Source organism: Hemitrygon akajei, chromosome 18 (genome assembly GCF_048418815.1).
Source record: "Hemitrygon akajei chromosome 18, sHemAka1.3, whole genome shotgun sequence".
In the NCBI taxonomy this organism is placed as follows: domain Eukaryota; kingdom Metazoa; phylum Chordata; class Chondrichthyes; order Myliobatiformes; family Dasyatidae; genus Hemitrygon; species Hemitrygon akajei.
In genome coordinates this window covers 29,666,087-29,689,383 of record NC_133141.1, presented here as the reverse complement: position 1 = coordinate 29,689,383, position 23,297 = coordinate 29,666,087, and the positions used below count along the sequence as shown (strand labels likewise).

Sequence of the window (23,297 nt, the reverse complement as noted above, 5' to 3'; positions counted from 1 at the left end):
ACTCTGAACCTACCAATCTAGCTCTCCCTGGATTCCATGGGACCTAACCTTCCAGAGCAGCCTGCCAGACAGGACGCTTTCAAAGTCGTTCAAACCGCCAAGCAGAGGATGAGTTGGTGTTCCTCAGCTTGGGTCAGACCTGTTGTGTTGGGGCAGGATGCCACAGGGAGGGAGATATCATGGGATAGGAAGTATGGGATAAGTGGTGGACAACTGGAACCTCGGGGTCATCCCTGTGCACCGAACATGGGACGTGAACAGTCATCAGCATTTGGCTGGACGAGACATCTCGCTGGGTCAGGAGTCATATGGAGAGACTGGGACTGCTGGCTGGCGTTGGTGATACCGCACCTGGAGTATTGTGTGCATTTCTGGCCACCCAGGATGGGATTAAGGCCATAAAAACATAGGAGTAGAATTAGTTTGTTCAGCCCATTGACAGTGTTCTACCATTCAATCATGGCTGATTTATTTTCAAGATTGTTTAATGTAATTTCCAATACACGAGTGTAAAGGAGAATGAAATAATTGTAACTCCAGATCAGATGCAGCACAAACAAAACACAATAAGCTAAGGAATAAATAATTTAAAAATACATGCACAATAAATATAAATGTGCAAGGTACATTGTTTATCCATAAAGTGATGCTAGGCACAGGAGTGTCTGAACATAAGGTGACTGACAGAAAGTGATAAAGTAGTGGTGGTTGGGGGTGTAGAACGGTTGGTTAGTGGGTAGCTTCATTCTGACTTCTCCCCATAACCTTTGACACCTTTACTAATTAACTACCCCTCAACTTCTGCTTCAAGTTAAGCTGGAGAGGGTATAATAAGAGTCCACCAAAATGTTACTGGGACTGGAGAGCATGAGTTATGTTACACCAGAAGGCATACATTTAAGGTTAGAGGGTTAAGTTCAAAAGAGGTGTGTGAGGCATTTTTTTTTCTTTTACACAGAGCAGTAGGTACCAGCATTGTTTGTACTGTAGTGTTCTATGTTGTAAGCTAGGGAGGGTGCAGAGAAGATTCATGAGGATGTCTTTGAGGATAGTTTAAGCAAGCTAGGGCTTTTCTCTGGAGCAAAGGGGATAAGAGATGGTTTGACAGGTGTACAAGATGATAAGAAGCATAGATCGAGTGGACAGACGGATTTATCCCAGGGTGGAAATGGCTAATACAAAAGGGCATAATTTTAATGTAACTGGATGAAAGCATAGGGGGGATGTTACAAGTAGAGTTTTACACAAAGGGTGGTGGGTGTGTGGAATGTGCTGCCAGGGGTGGTGGTAGAGGCAGATCCATTAAATGGAGGGCTATGTGGGAGGGAAGGGCTAGATTGCTCTTGGAGTAGGTTAAAAGGTTGGCACAAAATTGTAGGCTGAAGGTCATGTTGTATGTTGCAACTGTGAAAGATGTTGATGAGATTACACCTGTAGTGCCGTGTGTAGTTCTAGTCACCTAGCTACAGGAAGGATGGGATTAAGTTGAAGAGGGTGCAGGTGAAAAAAAATCACAAGGATGTTGCCAGGACTGGAGGGCTTAGGAGAAACTGGTCAGGCTAGGACTGTTTTGCCTGGATTGAAGAAGGTTGAGGGATGACCCAACAGGTTTATAAAACCACAAGTGGTGTAAATAAGGTGGGTGGTCACAGTCTTTCCCAAAGGGTTTTGGTATTGGTTTATTATTGACATGTACTGAGATACAGTGAAAAGCTTGTCTTTCATACTGTTCATAAACCAACAGTGGTGCGAAATCTTAACAGGGTAGATTGTGAGGCCAAGAATCCGTCTTATCAGCTGGGGGCTGGGGGGGGGGGGGGGAACCATTCAGTAGTCTGATAACTGGGATAGAAGTGTTCTTGAGCCTGGTGATGTGTGCTTTCAGGCTTTTGTATCATCTTCCCAATAGGAGGGGGGGAAGAGAGAATGTCTGGGTGGGGTCTTTGATTATGCTGGCTGCTTTATAGAACAGTGAGAAGTGTAGATAGAGTCCATGGCGGGGAGGCTGCTTTCCCTGATGTGTTTAACTGCGTCCACAACTCTACTGTTATTTGTGAACCTGTTGCCATATCAAGCCGTGATGTATCCACATAGGATGCTTTCTGTAGTGCATCTAAAAGATGGTAAGAGTCAATGGAGACATGCTGAATTTTTTTTTTCAGCCTCCTTGGGAAGCAGAGGCATTGGTGAGCTTTCTTGGCTATGACATCAACGTGGTTGAATTAGGACAGGCCATTAGTGGGTTTAAGGTGAAAGGGGAATGAGAGAATAGAGGGACATCCATTTATAACAGAGTTAAGGAGTAATTTCTTACCACGGGTGACTACAGAGGCCAGGTCATTGGGTGTATTTAAGGCAGAGCTTGACAGTTTGATTAGTCAGGGCATGAAAGGTTATAGGGAGAAGGCAGGAGAATGGGATTGAGAGGGAAATGAGTCAGCAGTGATCAAATGGCAGAGCAGACACAATGGGCTGAATGGCCTAATTCTATTCCAATATCATCTTAAAGAACTTAGCCAGGGCTTCACCCCAAAGCAAGCTGCCCAATCTGCAGCAGCAACCTGGTTTCACAGGACAGCAAAAGCGAGACCTGTGTTTGCACATAAAGTACAGTGTGCAAATCTGGCCCCCACACCACTACAGTTACATGAAATTTGTTCTGTAGCAGCAGTACAGTGCAGAACAAAAAATAAATGAATAGTGCAGTATCAACTCCCCAATGGTAGTAACAAGAAGAGGATATGTTGTGGATGGTGAGCGTCTTTAGTGATGAATGTCACTTTCTTCAGGTGCCACTGCTTGAAGATGTCCTCAATGGTGAGGAAGTTGTGCATGTGATCGAGCTGGCTGAGTTTACTCTGCAGCCTCTTCCAATCCTGTGCATTGGAGTCTCCACACCAGACGGTGATGCAACCAGTCAGAATGCTCTCCACGGTACATCTGTAGACATTTGTTAAAAATCTTTGGTGACATGCCAAGTCTCCTCAAACTCTTGAGTGAAGTATTGCCACTAGCTTTGTGATTGCATCTACGTGTAGGGCCCAGGGCTCTAAAATGTTGACGTCCAGGAGCTTGAAGCTGCTCACTCTTATAGGAAGGATGTGGATGTGCAGGGGAGGGGGGGGGGGGGTTTGGACGGATATTCACCAGGACATTGTCTGGATCCATGGACATTGGTAATAGGGAGACTTCAGACGTAGCAGGGCTCATTTCCTTTGGAGTGAATGAGGCTGAAGGAAGAGATTGGGGTCCATATCCGTAAATCCCTCGTGACACGCAAGTATATGATGCATTGGCCCTCATCAGTCGGATTGAGTTCAAAAGCTGCAGGGTAATGTTGCAGCTCTATAAAACCTTGGTTAGACCACACTTAGGGCATTGTGTTCAGTTCTGGTAACCTCATCATATGAAGGGTGTTTCACCCTCCTCTGAGGGTGCAGAGGAGATTTACTAGGGTGCTGCCTGAATTAGACAGCCTGTCTTATGAGGAACAGTTGAGAGAGCTGAGGCTTTTTCTTTGGAGTGGAGGAGGACGAGAGGTGACTTGATAAAGGGGATAAACGGTGCCTTTTTCCCAGGGCAGAAACAGCCAATACCACAGGACATCCTTTTAAGGTGAGTGAAGAAAAGTATAGGGGGTGATGTCAAAGTTATTTTTTTTTAACATCGAGAGTGGTGGAAGTGTAGAACACTGCCGGGATGGTGTTAGAGGCAGATACATTAGGGTCATTTAAGTGACTTGGTTTGTTAAATGGATGTATGGAAAATGGAGGGCTATGGGTTGCGTAGGAGTGAAGTGCAAGATTGAACTTGGAGTAGGTTATAAGTTCTGTACAACATCGTGGGCTGAAGGGACTATTGTGCTATATGCTCTGTATGTTGGGAAATGGGATTTCCAGCAGCAGTCAGTGTAAAGACATAAACATTCATATAAGTGATATGGTACAAAAGAGGGATAACATGGGTCTGTCCTGGGACCAGCACCTCTACTTTCATAGATGTTTGTGTAGATTTGACAAGTTACCAAACAGTCACAGAGCACTGCAGCACATTATTTGTTTGTTGTTTATTTATTCAGAGATAAACACAGTAATAGGCCTTTCTGGCCCAACAAACCCCATGCTGCCCAATGACACTCATGTAGCCAGTTAACCTACTAACTCTGAAGGGCTTGGAATGTGGGAGGAAACTGGAGCACTGAGGAAAATCATGTGGTCATGGAGAGAACGTACTAACTCCTCACAGCGGCAGGAATTGAATGCAGTTGCTGGCTCTACAATAGCATTACTCTTAATTACTATGCTGCCCATAATACAGCATGCTCACAACTTACTCGTATCTTTGGAACATGGGAAGAAACAGGAGTGTCTGGAGAAAACTTGCATGGTAATTGTGATAACATACAAACTCCTTACTGTTAGTGTCACCAATTGAATTCTAATCACTGGTGCCACAGTCGAGTAGCAGTTAGTGCAACACTGTTACAGCTCAAGGCTTCAGAGTTCAATTTCGATGTCCTCCCCGTGAACGCGTGGGTTTCCTCTGGGTGCTCCAGTTTCCTGCCACAGTTCAAAGACCTACTGTTTAGTAAGTTAATTGGTCATTGTAAATAGTCTGTGGTTAGGCTAAGGTTAAATCAGTGGGTTGCTGGGTGGTGCGGCTCATTGCGTTGGGAGGGGCTGTTCAGCACCGCATCTCTAAACAAAACTTCATGCTAAGCCCCAACAGTAACAGGCTCTTTCGCCCATATAGTTTGTACTGGATGATTATTCTGCTTAGTCCATTGCACTATAAGACATAGGAGCAGAATTGGGCCATTTGGCCCATTGAGTGTTCTGCCATTCCATGATGGCTGATTTATCTTCCCACTCAACCTCATTCTCCTGCCTCCCCATAACCTTTGATGCATTTACTAATCAAAAACCTATCAACTTACCCTTAAAATATACCCAATAACTTGGCCTCCACAGCTGTCTGTGCCAATGAATTCCATAGATTCACCACCCTCGGGCTAAAGAAGTTCCTCCTCATCATCTAAATGGACACCCTTCATTTCTGAGTCTGTGCCCTCTGGTCCTAGACTCCCCCACTATAGGAAACATCCTCTCCACATCCACTCTATCTGTGTCCTCTGGTCCTAGACTCCCCCACTATAGGAAACATCCTCTCCACATCCACTCTATCTGTGTCCTCTGGTCCTAGACTCCCCCACTATAGGAAACATCCTCTCCACATCCACTCTATCTGTGTCCTCTGGTCCTAGACTCCCCCACTATAGGAAACATCCTCTCCACATCCACTCTATCTGTGTCCTCTGGTCCTAGACTCCCCCACTATAGGAAACATCCTCTCCACATCCACTCTATCTGTGTCCTCTGGTCCTAGACTCCCCCACTATAGGAAACATCCTCTCCACATCCACTCTATCTGTGCCCTCTGGTCCCAGACTCCCCCACTATAGGAAACATCCTCTCCACATCCACTCTATCTGTGCCCTCTGGTCCTAGACTCCCCCACTATAGGAAACATCCTCTCCACATCCACTCTATCTGTGTCCTCTGGTCCTAGACTCCCCCACTATAGGAAACATCCTCTCCACATCCACTCTATCTGTGTCCTCTGGTCCTAGACTCCCCCACTATAGGAAACATCCTCTCCACATCCACTCTATCTGTGCCCTCTGGTCCCAGACTCCCCCACTATAGGAAACATCCTCTCCACATCCACTCTATCTGTGCCCTCTGGTCCTAGACTCCCCCACTATAGGAAACATCCTCTCCACATCCACTCTATCTGTGTCCTCTGGTCCTAGACTCCCCCACTTTAGGAAACATCCTCTCCACATCCACTCTATCTTGGCTTTTAAATAGATCCCGAGTGAGGACAGGCCATGAGCCATCAAAAGCCTTCTCATATGTTAACCCTTTAATTCCTGGGATAATTCACCAACCCTTTGGACCCTCTCCAATGCCAGCACATCCTTTCTTAGATAAGAGGCCCAAAACTGTTTGCCATACTCCAAATATAGTCTCACTGGTGTTTTATAAAGCCTCAGCATTACATCCTTCCTTTTATTAAATACTAACATTGCATTTGCCTACCGTGCACTCACTCAACCTGCAAGTTAACCTTTAGGGAATCCTGTAGGAGGGCTCCCAAGTCACTTTGCACCTGATTTCTGAATTTTCTCTCCACTTCAAAAATAATTTACACCCTTTATATCTTCTTCCAAAGTGCATGACCATAAACTTCCTGACAATGTATTCCATCTTCCACTCAATCTGTCAAAGTCCTACAGCCTCCCTGCTTTCTCAACACTACCTGCCCATCCACCTATTTTTGTATCATCCACAAATTTGGCCACAAAGCTGTCAAATGCCTCCTCCAAATCATTGATATATTACATGAAATGGAGTCTGTTCTAACACCACTGACCCCTGTGAACACCACTAATCACCAGCATCCCCTCTTCCCTCTTTTTGCCTCCTGCCAGTCAACCAGTCTTCTATCCATGCTAGTATCTTTCCTGTAATACCATGGGCTCTATCCTTGCCTGTCATTTCCTCAAAAGAATTCGAATAGATTTGTTAGGCAAGATTTTCCCTTGACCAATGTGACTTCAGCCTTATTTTATCACAAGACCAATCACTGGATGTGGTATATTGTGATTCTGTCCCATTGAAGCTACATAAGGGAATATTTCTGCTAGATGGTTAAAAGTGTATCCCTGCTATTACCTGTAAGGACACATCTGTTAGTTAACCTTCTGGTTAGTTGCATATTCATGGAGCCATCCTCAACACTGCAACAAAAGGGTTATATGGTGGGTGTATGGAGTTTGCACTCGGGTCTTTAGAACAAAGACCAATATTAAATATTCAAATGAATTCTGCTATTTGGGATGTGTCACCATTATAAATACGTAATTCTGTAAATATACATGACTGTATTCCAAATGTTAAAGTAGATGATTATAGCAATCGAAACTGTTGTTGATCGTTTTTAATCTTTTTTTGTAGTAGTAGTAGTATAAAACATCGTAAACACTGATGAAGGGTCTCGGCCCAAAATGGCGATTGTTCATACTGTATTCCTTTTCATGGATGCTGCCTGACCTGCTGAGTTCCTCCAGTATTTCGTGTGTTACGTTATAAAATATCGTGTCAGGAAAGTGACTCACTCTCCTGAAGGTTTGCTGCGTTAAGACTTATATTTCCCAGTTAGAGCTTCATTTTGGCTCAGAACGGTTATAATTGAACAGTCTACAAGTTTGTACAAAGGTCTGAGGCACATACCTTGTCATGCAAGGTCTAATTTAGCAGACAGTTTACTAGTTTGTGCAAAGGCCTAGGGTGCACTTATAGGAGATAGTATATAAGTATGGACAAAGACTGGGGCTACAGTTCCATTTCAGCAGGATAATCCGCAACTTAGACAAAAGTGGCGATGCTGACCGCCTGCGGTAGCAGCCCTCCATCTGTAGGTGATGCTGTCTGTTGCTCCCATCCCACCCAACAGCACCGCTCCTCTGAGCTGCTGTCGCGTCTACCGGTGCAGTGACGGTCCTCCGGCCACCTGAGGGCGAGTTCCCGCCTCCACTCCCCTCGGCACCTCCACCCTCCCACCAAACACCTGCGGGGGACACATTTACGTCACAAACCTGCGGTCACTCTCGCGAGAAGCGGGCGAGAACACAGGCTTCTCGCGGTGAGCGGCTTCTCCCTCAGACAGTTCATACTGTTTTGGTTTAACGGGTCGGCCGGCGTCTCAACTAAACTATACACCAACCACATTCCCCTTCGGGGTCGCGCTGCCGTCGTCGCGGCTCCCAGATGACGGGAGAAGCGGCGGAGGCGGGAGGAGGAGAGAGATGGCATCCTGGCCTCTCGCCGTGACGGATGTCGACGGCGGCTACTTGATGCTCCAGTGCTCGCCAATCACAGTCCGCTTGGTGGGCGGTGCCACAATGCGCGTTGATTGACATGGCCATCGTCTAGTCAGCGATAGCTCCAAGTGCACCGGTCGACCGATGGGGGTTGAGTAGGGACAATATTGGGCTCTGACTGACGGGCTGTTGGACAAATAGAGAATGGAGATTTGGCTCATAGACGCGGCAGTGTATGGGTGGGATCCGATTCTGACAGATGCAGTAGTGTCCCAATAGGGAGTGGAATCTGGCTCTGATGGACGTGGCGGCTAGCCAATTGGATTTCTCGGTGTGGGTGTCTCTCTGGAGGAAGTTGTTTGGTATAATGGTGGTATTACCCCTGGTTATTAGGACTGCTGGGTTAGTTAGCGATGTTTCAGGGTAAACTCGCGCAGAGGTGAGGCCCAGTGGGCTAGTTAATCGATTTCGGCTGGTCCATGTGGATTTCTACTGTTATTTAAATGTGGTGATTACTGGGGGTTATTGTCACCATCAGAGCTGCTCTTAACGAGCGATAAAACTGGCATCACTAAAGCCATTCCTAGTATTTGTCCTCTTAGTGATGCGGCTGTTGACTGGTTATTGGTAGAAATAATGCTGCTATTTTGTAATGGGTGATCAGTAATAATGCTAAGCAATTTACTATTAGTCTTAATACTGCTAGCAATAACAGTAGCATTACTAAGCACTAATTATCGTTACAATTTTGCTAGGAATAGTATTATTACTGATCAGTTTGCTATCGCTGTCTTCAAAGTTGCTATTAGTAATAGTACTGATCAGTTTATTGCTGTCTGCATAATTACTGCTAATAGTTTAGTATTGCTGACTTTATAATTGTTATTAATAATATTATTTCAAATCAAATAGCTATTTTCTTTTCAGTTACTGATTAGTAATGCTGTTGTCTTCACAATTATTGCTAGTAATATAATGTTAACTGAATATAATGTTCACTGTCTTCATAATCACTGCTAATATCAGTTTACCTTTGTTATTGCCTGTAAAGGTATTATTACTAATCAGTTTACGACTGGGATCTGTGTAGTTACTGCTAGTAATAGTAAACTGGTTAGTAATAATCATGCTGTCTTACAATTACTGATGGCAGTAGTATTATAAATACTAATTACTATTTCTATCTGTGTAGTTACTGTCAGTAATAGTTTTATTAATAATGTTTATAATTACTGTCTGCTCAATTACTGCTAATATTATGAGACTAGTGACTTGGCTCAAGTTAAATCCACCAGGACCCCGCTCCCCCACTCGCATTAATCTCAGTCCCCGGTTCCTTTAAACCCACTGGTTTAAACATGCATGCACATATTGGTGAGCTGTTTCTGAGAGGGTGTTGCCGCAGGACAGGGACAATCACTCCCATCTCCCATAGAGCAAGGCACTGCGGATGGATGGAACTTGTGAACAAACAGGGGAGCTGGTGTAAATGACAAGTGTATAACATTTCTCCCTCTCCTTCTCTCTACTCCCACCACCTATAGCTGAGCCCAGACAGCTGTGAAGATGGGAGACGACAGACCGTTTGTCTGCTCTGCACCAGGGTGTGGGCAGGTGAGTGGTAATCATTGTCTGGTGGTCCCAGGGTTATTGGTTGCATCGCTGTGGCACGAGCAGATGCAACTATGCTGAAGAAACTCCTTCCTCGTGCCACAAAGTGCTCCATGACTGAGTCCCCCTCCCCACTTGCCCAGGTGGAGTTAGTCCATACACTCCACATCCACCACATTACCTCTTCACCATCTACAGGTCAGGAGTGTGATGGAACACAACCCCTTCCTGTGGTGAGTGTGGCTCCAACAACTCTTAAGAAGCTTGACACTGGCTGGGAAACAATCCTCAGGTTGGACTTGCACCTGTTTCTATGCATGTGACTCTGTGACTGCAAAGGAAACTTCACTACACAGACTGGTATATCAGGGATACATTCCTCCCCAACCACACCACGCGGACTGTGTGACACGATTTCCCATCTCTCCCATTACAACACGTACTGTGCGGTGGGGCGGGGGGGCTCACTCCTTCTCACCTCTATATTGCCAAGGGTCAGGGGTAACAAGTATGAAGGTGATTACTCTGGTTTAGAGGAGGGGTGAGAAGAGGAGAGTCAGCTGGGGCCGGTGAAGGGATAGGCCAAATTTGTTTTCCCCCTCACCCCGCAAACGTGCTGGTCTGACTGTGTTCTTCCCGCCCCCCCCCCCCCACCCCCCCCACACACACACAGAGATTCACCAACGAAGACCACCTGGCCGTCCACAGACACAAACATGAGATGACCCTCAAGTTCGGGCCAGGTCGTGATGGGGTCATCGTTGCGGGTAAGTGGGCATGAGGGTGTATTCTTCAGGTATGGTGGGGGGTGGTTTTGTGGGGGTGGGTTAAACAAGATTTACAAAGCAAGTTTGTCAGTATGAGTGTGTGTCTCACTATCTCGTGTCTCTGTCTCTCCCCCAACCACTGTCGAGAGTACAAAATCACTATAAATTATAAAATAAATAAATAGCGCAAAAGAAGAATAGTGAGTGTTTATGGGCTCATGGACTGTTCAGAAATGTGATTGGGAAGGTGGTTGGGAGGAAGTTGTTCCTGAATCATGGAGTGTCGGTCTTTAAACTCCTGTACCTCCTTCCTGATGGTAATGATGAGAGGAAGGTGAGAGTCCTTAAATGATGGATGCTGCATTCTTGAGGCATTGCCTCTTGAATTTGGTGGGGAGAGTTGTGTCAATGTGGAGTTGAGTGAGTCTACAGTCTGCTTGTTTTTGTGTCGGTATGTACACACACCAGTCTGTATCAGTGTTCCTCTTCCTCTCTGTGCGTGTGCGCCTCCCCTCCCTCCCTCTTTTCTGCCTGTTTGAGGGGCTGCTGGACTTGTGTGCATGGGAGATGCCACACTCAGAGATGTAAGGGAGGAGGTTCAGCAGGGTTTTAGAGTGGCTGTGTGCTTGTTCCTTACCATAAGCACTGTCTTTCTCTCCATCTCACCCCGCCCACCATGCCTGGACCAGACCAAACCCCTACACCTACCCGCTTCCTGAAAAACTGTGAGGAGGTTGGGCTGTTCACAGAGCTGGCAAATCCCTTTGAGCAAGAGTTCAAGAAGGCAGACGAGGAAGAGTGCAAAAAGGTCAGTTAATGAGGTGAGCGGTGAGGGCGGTGGGTGGTGAGGAGGAATGGAGTGCAAGTATCCTCCACTAACTGCCTGCTCCGGACATGTCCCTCAGTCTCCCCTGGACGTTGTCTTACCCTCAATTCCAGAGGTTAAAGTCAAGGAGACGGAGCAGATGTCCCAGGGAGCCAACCGTCCAGATGTATCCATCAACCACCCACTCATGGAGGGGAAGGTGAGATCTTGTCCTCTCTGGATTTCCACCCTCCCTTCCCTCACTCCCTATTCTCCCCTTCTTACCTCCCAATCCCTTAAGACCATTAGATAGGACCAGAATTAGGCCATTCAGCCCATTGAGTCTGCTCTGTCATTCCATTGTTAGAGTGATCTTTGGGTTTAGGACATACACATTAACTTGGTGAGACGGAGCCACCAATTGCGAAGGGTGGTTACCGATGGTTCAGGATGCCAGAGTGGGGGTGTGTATACTCATTTGGGGAGCTGCATTTTAGCGTACAGTTGGCCCTCCTTATCCTCAAGGGATTGGTTCCGGGACCCCTCGTGGATACCAAAAAACACGGATGCTCAAGTCCCTTATTCAACCTGTTTCAATCCAGTGGACCTTAGGACCCAGAGGAACCCCAGACCTTATTCAACCTGTCTCGGTGCGGTGGACATTAGGACCCGGTGGTCGAGCTCTGAATCCACAGTGTTTCTGTTCATGAAAATAATCACGATCACAATTGAAAATAAAGTGGAAGTAATAAAGCGATTGGAAAGAAGTGAAACGCCATCGGTCATTAGAAAAGCGTTAGGCTACAGTCGGTCAACGATCAGAATATTTTAAAGGATAAAGTGAGAAAGGCCCTGCCCCGATGAAAGCTACAATTATTACTAAGCAATGCAGTGGTTTAATTATTGGGTTTTGGAGTTTTGATCCTCCTCATCAACCTGGCACGGATGGAGAGCGCACTCGGGAGCGATTTGTCACTGGATCGAACTCGGGAACTTCTGTTCCTGAGCCCGGTGCTGAAACATACGTTCTTAAGTGTTTTATATGCATAGAAAGGTAAAATATATACTATATACTAAGGCAAACATTTGATTGATGCTAAATAATACCGGATGTATCTGTTCTGACTTACTTAGTAAGAGAACTTTTGATTTTTTTTCGATCACGATCCATGATAACCCAAGCACATCCTCCCGTATACTTTAAATCATCTCTAGATTACTTATAATACCTAATACAATGTAAATGATATGTAAATAGTTATACTGCATTGTTTAGGGAATAACGACAAGAAAAAAAGTCTGTACATGCTCGAAGTACGAGTGCTGGAAGAGCACTTCCGGGTTTTCTCGATTCGCGGTTGGTTGAATTCGCGCATGCAGAACTCGCGGATAAGGAGGGCCGACCGTACATGTTTTGTGAGTGTGATGCAAAGGATTACAGCAGGCATCATGAGTTCAGGTGCTCAAAAGTGGCAGATTGTGGAATTCATACTCTGCGGTTTTAAGTTTGTGCTGTTTAACTGGTACCCGTCTTTTATATTTTGCGTAGTGTGGAGATATTTCAGGGACAGGTTTTATCCAAATATATCTGTCAGGATGGCACCTAAATTGGTAAATGTATATGTCCTAAACCCAAAAATCATTCTAACACCATCTTGGCTGATTTATTATCCCACTCAACCTCATTCTCCAGTTTCTCCCCATAACCTTTGACACCCGGACCAATCAAAAACCTATCAACCTCCACTTTAAATATATTCAGTTACTTCACAGCCTTCTGTGGCAATGAATTCCGTAGATTTACCACCCCTGGCTAAAGAAATTCCTCCTCATCTCTGTTCTACATAGACGTCCTAATGATCTGAGGCTGTGCTCTCTGGTCCAAGACTCCCCTACTATAGGAAACATCCTCTCCATGTCCACTCTGTCTGAGCCTGTCAATATTCAATGAGATCCCCTCTCATTCCTCTTAACTCCAGAGGCCCAGAGCCATCAAATACTACTCATACATTAACCCTTTCATTCCTGGGATAAACTTATGATTTCTGAATTTTCTTCCTATTTCGAATGTTGTCTACGCCTTTGTTCCTTCTACCATGCATGACCATATATATCCTTCTACTATATTCCAACTGCTACTTTGCCCATTCTCCCTATCTGTCCACATCCTTCTGCAGACTCACTGCTTCCTCAACACTACCTGCCTTTCTACCTATCTTCATATGTTCCGTAAACTTCAATAGTTGAATAATTCTGCTTAATATCAGAGAATGTATACAATACACAACCTGAAATTCTTACTCTTCACAGACATCGTTGAAACAGAAGAAAAAGTCCTAAAGAATGAATGATAGAAAAAAAGATGCAATAACCCTAAAGCCCCCTGGCCACCTCACATGCACAAGCAGGAGCAAACAGCATCAACCCTCCCCCTTTCCCCTCCCCAAATTATTCCAGCAAAAAGCTGCACCACCCACCATGCAAGCAACAGGAAAGCCCCCAAAGAGAGACCATGGTCTACAGTCCATCAAAAACTAACTGTTCATTCCAACAGTCCAACATCCCACAGGCACTCTCTCTCACTAACAAGGGAGAGACAGATATCACTCCTTCCACAGCAACAGGGGAGACAACAGTCGCTATGTCAACATTAGTCAATTTGAAGCATTGCTTTTTATTTCAAGTTCCCTGACTTGAGAATCAGCAAATCGATTACCGAGTGCAGAGCCCTCTGACGGCCACTCCCACTGTCCTCGATGTTCCAGCTCCCGTTATGCTTCAGTACGTGACACCGTCGAAAATTGATGTCCGCAGGGCCGTGCAGGCCCCGCAGTCGCCCAGCTTTAGGCCGAACCTGGACATACTGAAAACAGGAAGTGCAGATGAGGTTTTCCTGAGAATTACTTTCCCTATGAGAGAAACTGGGGTGTCAGGTCAGTCAGGGTACTGCATGCCACAGCTGCAGGATGTGGAAGATCAGGGTGACCACTGGTGTCTCTGGTGATTTCATCTATAAGAAGTGCATACAGCTGCAGCTCCTTACTGACTCTGTGAAGGAATTGAAGGTAGAATTGGACGTACTTATGATTATCTGGGACACCACACCATCGGGTTCGAAGTTCAATGTTCAAAGTAAATTTATTATCAAAGTATGTATACGTCACCATATATACCCCGAGGTTCATTTTCTTGTGGGCATTCACAGCAGAACAAAGAAATACAACAGAATCAATGAAAAACTCCACAGAAAGACTGACAAACAACCAATGTGCAAAAGAAGACAAATAACCCCTTTTTACCGGGCATCTCTGGAGATGTGGCTCATTAGCCCCTCTCTAGCAGCCACCAGACTCAGCTATGGGAAAACCACGAACAATTCAATTTCCCAGTCCTCTGGAACCATGACAGAATTTATTGATTCTTGAAAGATCACTACTAATGCCTCCACAATCTCTTCAGCTACCTCTTTCAGAACCCTGGGTGTAATCATAGAACATAGAATAGTACAGCATATTACAGGCCCTTTGGCCCACAATGTTGTACCGACCCTCAAACCCTGCCTCCCATATAAACCCCCACCTTAAATTCCTCCATATACCTGTCTAGTAGTCTCTTAAACTTCACTAATGTACCTGCCTCCACCACTGACTCAGGCAGTGCATTCCACACACCAACCACTCTCTGAGTAAAAAACCTTCCTCTAATATCCCCCTTGAACTTTCCTCCCCTTACCTTAAAGCCATGCCCTCTTGTATTGAGCAGTGGTGCCCTGGGGAAGAGGCACTGGCTGTCCACTCTATCTATTCCTCTTAATAAATAGAGTGGATAGCCAGCGCCTCTTCCCCAGTAATCCATCTGGTCCAGGTGACTTAACTACAATCAGACCTTTCAGCTTCCCAGGCACCTTCTCCTTAGTAACAGCAACTGCACTCACTTTTACCCCCTGACACACTCGAACTTCCAGCATATTCTAATGTCTTCCACAGTGAAGAGTGACGCAAAATACTTACTGAGCACATTGGCATTTCTTTGTCTCTGCAGTGTAATTTTCCACCAGTCCAATATCCATTCTCACCTCTTTTACTCTTTATATAGCTGAAAAAAAACTATTCTCTCTTACATTATTGTCTTTTATATTAATCTCCTCACCCCTTCTCCTCCCCTTCTCCCACCCCATTGATCCCCTCACCTCCCCTCCTGTCCGCTTGCCCTGCTCCCCCCTCCTCCCCTTCTCCTGCCCCTCTGTCTCCTTCCCTCTTTCCCACCCATTAACTATCTGTGTTGTGCTCTCCCCTCACAGGACCATCCCCCAAAGCGACCAGGCAACACAACACCCACAATTGTAAGGCCAGGCTCACTGCTGTTGGCCTATGAGTCAGGACCCTCCCTGCATCCCACGATACCTTCGCCGACCTCCGTCATCACACCCACTCCCCCCTCCAACAGAACACTGTCGTGAGTATTCGCCACTTGGGGTAAGGAAAGGAGGGGAGGCAGTGAGATGTGGATAGGGATGGAAAGGTGTGGGGGAGACATAGAGGCAGGGTGGAGAATGGGGATGTGGGGCGAATGGTGAGGTTGGGCAGGGATGGAGATGTGGGGACAGAGAGAGGGATGCGGGGAATTGGGGAGATGGGACAAGAAGAAAGATGGTGGAATTGGAGGCGAGTGGCGGTGATGTTTGGGGACATTTTGTGGGAGGGGAAGAAGGTTCAGGAGGTCGGTGGGTGAATTTGAGGAGGTTTTGTTATGTGGGTGAAATATATCAGACAAAACATGAACACTCTCTGTTTCTTCTTATGTCCCTACCCCCACCCCACTCCCAGGTCTCCTACTGGACCTGTGCCTGTCCTTCTGCACCTGCCGAATGGACAGACCATGCCTGTCAACATCCCTAGCCCCACCCTGCAGATACCCACCGTCATCTCTGTGAGTACCACAGCATCTTTGTGTGGGGGTGGGAAGAGTGTATGACCCTGGAGTGCTGGCTGCCCACCTCCATGCTCCTGACCTGTACTCTGCCCCACACCCAGATCGCACGGCCTGGATCGCTTGTTCCCAACATCCCGGGAATCCCGGGGCCAACTTCCAACAACAGTCAGCCCCCATCTCCCTCCACCCCACCCACGCAGTCGGAGGCCAGAATGGTGAGTCCACATCCTTGCATTGGCATGGGAGGGGCAGAGCAGTGAGAGAGTGTTGGGGGAGGGAGGGGGAGTATCAAGGGCAGAGGGGGGAGTGTCATGGGGGAAGGGGATTGTTGGGTTGAGGGGAGAGTATTGGGCAGAAGGGGAGTGTTGAGGGCAGAGGGTGGGGTAATGTCATGGGGAGAGGGGGAGTGTTGCAGGGGAGGGATGATAAGGGAGGGAAGGATGGTGAGCACCATGGGAGGTAGTGAGGGGGAGCGCGAGAGGAAGGGAGAGAGTACTGTGAGGAAGGAGGGATATCAGGAGGTGGGGAAGGGAGAAGAATGCAAACAGCAATGCCTCTACCTTCTGACCCACTCTCTTCCACCCCCCCCCCAACACCCCATCAACCTGATGACAGCGGCTGAAGTCGACACTGACCTTGCAGAACCTGCCAATGGTAAACGGGAACGTGATTTCCAGTACAAAGAGCACACAGCACAGCCAGAACAGCAACTCACTGCCCACTGCTGTCTCCCCGTCACAGACTCAGGTATACCTCTTTCTCTTACCCCTCATCTCCCTGCACCTACCTCCCTCCTTCCCTCCATCCTCCCCACCTCCCCAAGTCTCCTCATCCCTTCTGCCCACCGCAGACAGAGGGATGGGGTTTATCATCCTTCCCCAGCCTGATCTGTCTGAGCCAACTCCTTGGGGAAGGTGGGGAGGATTTGATCCATCAGGGAAAGATGCTTTCTGTGGCTCATCTATTAAAGATCAACAGGGACATACCGATTTCTTCAGTGGTCAAGTTTGTTGACGACATGAAGATGGACGGAGGGGCAGGTAGTGTTGAGGAAGCGGAGAGGCTACAGATTCGGATAGATGAGGAGAATGGGTACAGAAGTGATAGATGGAATATAGTGTAGGGACGTACTGTACATGGTCATGCACTTTGGTAGAAGGAATAAAAGTGTAGACTATTTTCTAAACAGGGAGCCAATTCAGAAATCAGAAGTGCAAAGGGAGACCTCGTGCAGGATTCCCTAAAGGTTAACTTGCTGGTTGAGTCAATGGTAAGAAAGGCAAATATCTGACTCGTTTAATTATGGCAAATTGCCACCCTCTTTCAATGAGGCATCTATTATTCTTCTTTTAAAAAAGGGCAAAGACCCAACAGAGTGTTCCTCGTACAGGCCGATCTCTCTGCTCAATGTTGATGTAAAGATCTTAGCTAAAGTGTTGGCTCATAGATTAGAAACCGTTATTCCCTCCATTATCTCTGATGACCAAACAGGCTTTATTAAAAACCGTCTCCCTTTTTTTAACATTCGGCGTCTATTTAATATTTTATACTCAGTTCCAACTGGGACTCCTGAATGTGTTATCTCCCTTGATGCGGAGAAAGCATTTGACCGTATAGAGTGGAACTACCTTTTTGCAGTGTTAGAAAAATTTGACCTCGGCCAAAGTTTCATCTCTTGGATCCAATTGCTGTACCTGTGTCCTACTGCTTCTGTTCTAACTAATTTTCAGAAATCCCAAGTATTTAATCTCAAACGTGGCACCCGTCAGGGATGCCCCTTAAGTCCCTTTCTCTTTGATTTGGCTATAGAACCTCTGGCGATAGCATTTCGAAATTGTCCTGAATTGACCGGGATTTGGAGAGGGGGTGTTGAGCATAAAGTTTCTCTCTATGCTGATGACTTATTACTCTTTCTCTCAAATCCGTCTACATCCTTACCTCTAATGTTTTCACTTCTTGACCAGTTTAGCCAGATCTCTGGCTATAAACTCAACTTACATAAGAGTGAACTTTTCCCAATTAATAAAGAAGCACAAGAACTAATATTTCGTGATCTCCCTTTTAAAGTAGTCCATAATCAATTTACTTATCTTGGAATTACAGTCACAAGGAAGTTTAAAGATCTCTTTCGTGAAAACTTTGTCAATCTTTCATATGCTATAAAACAGAGTCTGGTACAATGGTCACCTCTATCTATGTCCTTGGTAGGTCGTATTAATGTTGTTAAAATGTATGTTCTCCCCAAATTTTTACACTTATTTCAATCTATCCCAATTTTTATTCCTAAATCTTTTTTTGATTCCTTAGACTCTATTATTTTGTCATATCTGTGGCAGAATAAGCGCTCTAGAATTAATAAAATCCACCTTCAAAAATCTAAAAAAGAGGGTGGCATGGCTTTACCTAACTTTCGCTTATATTACTGGGCAGCTAATATACGTTGTGCTGCCTTCTGGTCTTTCTTCCACGGTCAACCCGAGTGCCCTAACTGGGTGGCAATGGAGTTGAGCTCCACTAAAGAATTATCTATCTCTGCACTTCTTGGCTCTGCACTCCCTAGCACTCTGCCCAGATCAATAGCTAATCCTCTGGTTAGACACACTTTGCGTATATGGGCTCAGTTCAGGAAATGCTATGGTTTCCAGGGGTTTTCCGTTTCTAGCCCTGTCGCACATAATCACCTTTTTTTACCTACTACGTACGATTCAGCATTCCATGTTTGGTACAGGAAGGGCATTAGACATTTTGAAGATCTCTTCATTGATAATCGCTTCGCTTCTTTTCAGCAGCTCTCCGTTAAGTTCAACCTGCCTAACGCTCACTTTTTCAGATATCTCCAAATCCGACACTTTACTGCTGCTTTAATTCCTAACTTTCCTGAAATGCCTGCGAAAAATGCTATGGACCTATTTCTTTCCATTAATCCACTAGGTAAAGGTTTAATTTCAATTATCCGAGATAAACTAGCAGCCCTACGACAGGCCCCTGTGGATAAAATTAAAATGGCCTGGGAGCAGGATTTAAATATCTCCTTATCCGAGGAGAGCTGGGACTCAGTTCTCAAATCGGTTAACTCAACCTCCCTTTGTGCTCGCCATTGCCTCTTACAGTTTAAGATTGTTCATAGAGCCCATATGTCTAAATCTAAACTATCTCGATTCTACCCTGGCATTAGTCCGCTCTGTGATAAATGCAAGAGGGGCGTGGCCTCTCTCATCCACATGTACTGGTTCTGTCCTAGCTTGGAGAAATTCTGGAAAGATGTCTTCACTACATTATCGGGTATTCTGAATCAGCACCTAGAACCTAACCCCTTAATCGCTCTGTTCGGTTTTTGGGGCGAGACAGATTTATGTCTCTCCTGGCGAGACGCTTGATCCTCCTTAGATGGAGAGATGTTGCCCCGCCCACTCATGCGCAATGGCTTAACGACATTATGGCTTGCTTGGACCTCGAAAAAATTCATTATTCAGTTCTTAATTCGGATCTAAATTTCCATAAGGTCCGGGGACCTTTTATCGAGTACTTTCATAACCTTCCTCTTGACTAGGGTTTTTTTTTTCTTTTTTTTTCTTCTTCTTTTCGGTCCCTTGCTTTCAGCTCCCTTTTTTTTCTGGTAGTAGGCATTATTATCCTCTGTTGCTAAGTGTATTCACAGTCTGGGAGTTTGACTGTCCGGACTTATACTCTTTATACTGTGTGGTGGTTGGTCTGGAGTTGTTGTTTTTTTTCTTGTGTTGTGGGGCTTGGGGAGGACACTAAGCTCACTTGTCTTTAATTTAGGTGCTTTTTTGTTAAATTCTCTTCCTTTGTAGCATATTGTTATTGTATGCTTAATCTTGCACTGTATTAATGCTCCCCATTGGGATTTAGGGTTTTTAATTTTGTAAAATGTTTTGAAAAACTAATTAAAAAAAATTTTTTTAAAGAAAAAAAGAAAGGCAAATGCAATGTTAATATTAATTTTGAGAGAACAAGAATATAAAAACAAGGATGTGATGCTGACGCTTTATAAGGTATTGGTCAGACTGCATTTGGAGTATTGTGAGCAGGTTTGGGCCCCTTACCAAAGAAAGGATGTGTTGGCATTGGAGAGTGTCCAAAAGATGTTTATGAGAATGATCCTGGGAATGACAGGGTTAATGTATGAGGAACGTATGATGGCTCTGGCCTGTATTTGCTGGAGTTTAGAAGAATGAGGGGAGGATCTCATTGAAACCTATCGAATATTGAAAGGCCTAGATAGAGTAGATGTGGAGAGGATGATGAATTTATTATCACACACGGCTGAGGCAGACTGCCATTGGGTATATTTAAAGTGAGGGTTAATAGGTTCTTGATTATTCAGGATGTCAAAGGTTACAGGGAGAAGGCAGGAGGATGGGGCTGCGAGGGGTAATACGAATTCTTCCCATAAAAAACATCTGTCAATTTACCTCAGACTCTATCCACCTCTAAGTTTTTCTCTCTCTCCCTCTCTCTCTTTCTCCCCCTCCCCCCCCCCCCCCCCCCCCCCCGGTGGAGTCTGTGTACTCTCTCCCTGTGACCTGGTGGGATTTCCCTGAGTTCTCCCATTCACCCACCCCCACCCTCTCACCCCCCCAACTCTGTGGGGCATAGGATGGATGGATATATGGGAGGAGGGGGGATTGTATGTGGTCTTGAGATGTTGGAGATCTAAAAGCTCATTCCCCCTACTCTACCTATCTCCCCCCCACTACCCCCTATCCCTAGACTTCACTGTCACAGCCCACTGTTCCCTTGGGAGGGGGCCGGCGAAGACGCGGTGTAGAGGAGGACCCGGATGAGCGTCGGAGGAGGTTTCTGGAACGGAACCGAGCGGCTGCTTCCCGTTGCAGGCAGAAACGCAAAGTGTGGGTGTCTTCGCTGGAGAAGAAGGCCGAGGAACTGGGACACATGAACGTCCAGCTACAGGTAGGAAGAGGGGAGTGGAGGGGTCGAGGAGGAAAGAGGGAGAGGGTAGGATGGGAAGGACGCTGGGAGTTCCTTCCCCACTGCCCATCCCACAATGATTCTTCGTCCTCACTGAATTTCCCCCTTTCCGTTTCCCTCCCCCCCGACCACCCCACATTCCCTGCTCAAAATCTGAGTGGACACACACAGGAACCTCCTGGTCAACTGGGAGACCCCAATGGATTGCTTGAAAATGGAGGGAAGGGACAGGGTCCACGTATTTCTACAGATCTGGCCTTTATACCCCTTCTGACTCTTCTCCCAGAACGAGGTGCGGCTCCTGCGGAACGAGGTGGCCCAGCTGAAGCAGCTACTGCTGGCTCATAAGGACTGTCCTGTCACCGCTATCCAGCGACGGACCCAGGAGTTCATCGGTGGGTCTCCCCTCAGCCCGGGGGCAGAAAAAGGGAGGAGGGACGGAGGAAGGGGGAGGGGACGGAGGAAGGGGGAGGGGACGGAGGAAGGGGGAGGGGACGGAGGAAGGGGGAGGGGACAGAGGAAGGGGGAGAGTTAGAGGAAGGGGGAGGGGACAGAGGAAGGGGGAGGGGACAGGAAGGGGAAGAGGACGGAGTAAGGGAGAGGAAGAGAGGAGGGTGAAGGAAAGGGAAGGAGGATGAGGAGTGTAAAGGAAGGGAGTAGGAGGGAGAAATATGGCGATTGGAAGTACATGCATCACTAACCCCCTCCTCTCCTTCTTCCCTCTTCCCTCCTTCATCTCCCTCACCTTCTCTTCCCCACCCATACCCCAGACGACAGCCCGAAGGAGCTGTGTGAGTCTTCAGGATCCCCCGTGGCCGTGATCCAGCGGCCCCCTGCTGTGCTGGGGGGAGAGGCCGGAGATGGGGGGGCTCTGCGGCCAACAGGAAACGGCATCAACTCCACAACCCTGACTCCTCGACCCAAGACGAGCCCCAGCCCCCACCCTCATGTCATCTGTGCTCCTCAGTCCCACCCAGCCGAAAGATGATGTGCTGAGGATCGTGCTCCCCCCCTTCTCCCCCTCAGGTAGGGTCGAGAGGTGGGAAGGTCACATCCCCCATACTTGCATTTCTGGGTCCTCCTCTCTGTCCCTCGCTAAGGAACTGTCGGTGAAGGTGGGGGGCACGGGTGATAAGTGTGGTGAGGATCTGGTGGTCAGCAGCAAGGAGGGTGAGTGGTGGTCTGTGGAAAGGCACAACTATATGTCTCCCTCACTTTTTCTCCTCTCATCTCTCTCCTTGCCACCACCCTTTCACCTCATTGTACCCCTCGCTCCCTCTCATTTTCTCCTTCCACTAAGTCTCTCCCCTTTCTGTGTCTGATGCCGGGAGTGTGTGTTGGGACAGTGTGGAGGGAGATTCACTCTGTGTCTGACCCTGGGAGTGTGTGATGGGACGGTGTGGAGGGAGCTTCACTCTGTGTCTGACTCTGGGAGTGTGTGATGGGACGGTGTGGAGGGAGATTCACTCTGTGTCTGACCCTGGGAGTGTGTGATGAGACGGTGTGGAGGGAGATTCACTCTGTGTCTCACCCTGGGAGTGTGTGGAGGGAGATTCACTCTGTGTCTGACCCTGGGAGTGTGTGATGGGACGCTGTGGAGGGGGATTCACTCTGTGTCTGACCCTGGGAGTGTGTGATGGGACAGTGTGGAGGGAGATTCACTCTGTGTCTGACCCCGGGAGTGTGTGATGGGACGGTGTGGAGGGAGATTCACTCTGTGTCTGACCCTGGGAGTGTGTGATGGGACGGTGTGGAGGGAGATTCACTCTGTGTCTGACCCCTGGGAGTGTGTGATGGGACGGTGTGGAGGGAGATTCACTCTGTGTCTGACCCCGGGAATGTGTGATGGGATGGTGTGGAGGGGGATTCACTCTAGTCTTTTCCACATGCCAGAATGGAATGTGAATGGTGTAAATTTGAAGAGTGAGTGATTGCCCCTTATTTCCTTGCAGTAACTATCAATGTATCTCTAAAGCAAAAATTATTATATGTAAATAAATTTATGTAAATTTCTAATACCAAATGTTAAACATAGCTGCATATATATATGGACATGTAACCTTGAAACAAAGTATTCTACAAATAAACCACAGGAATGTTTTAGAAACTGTCTACTTGATTGGTGAGGGGATCGGGGAGAGATGAGGGGCAGGTGGGTTGAAGGGGTGGAGTGGTAGGAGGTGGAGATGTGGTTGGGGCAAGGGGAGTGGGTTAAGGAATGGGGAGATGGAAGGAGCTGGGGAAGAAGGATGGGTGGAAAGGTGGGGACAGGAGACTGGAACATGAGCAGGTGGTGAAGGACAGGACCACTTGTGCTTAGAATCGGGTTTATGATCACTGATAC

At 46.8% G+C, this 23,297-nt stretch overlaps 1 protein-coding gene across 6 annotated transcripts; it reads left to right on the top strand.

The window, feature by feature from the left end:
* Positions 1 to 1,854: 1,854 nt before the first annotated feature.
* On the top strand, positions 1,855 to 23,063 carry atf7b (activating transcription factor 7b). Of its 6 annotated transcripts, none has more exons than XM_073071215.1 (12): positions 1,855 to 2,934; positions 9,430 to 9,499; positions 10,170 to 10,263; positions 10,953 to 11,071; positions 11,169 to 11,288; positions 15,369 to 15,523; positions 15,895 to 15,997; positions 16,102 to 16,215; positions 16,616 to 16,747; positions 20,735 to 20,935; positions 21,240 to 21,348; positions 21,724 to 23,063. In XM_073071215.1, the coding sequence occupies exons 2-12, from the start codon at positions 9,452 to 9,454 to the stop codon at positions 21,939 to 21,941; spliced, it is 1,413 nt and encodes a 470-aa protein (XP_072927316.1). In that variant the 5' UTR covers positions 1,855 to 2,934; positions 9,430 to 9,451; the 3' UTR covers positions 21,942 to 23,063. The 6 variants fall into 6 exon arrangements, with proteins under 6 accessions (XP_072927316.1, XP_072927314.1, XP_072927315.1 ...); XM_073071213.1 differs by lacking the exon at positions 1,855 to 2,934 and adding an exon at positions 5,590 to 7,707; XM_073071214.1 differs by lacking the exon at positions 1,855 to 2,934 and adding an exon at positions 7,722 to 7,951.
* The last annotated feature ends 234 nt before the right edge of the window (positions 23,064 to 23,297 follow it).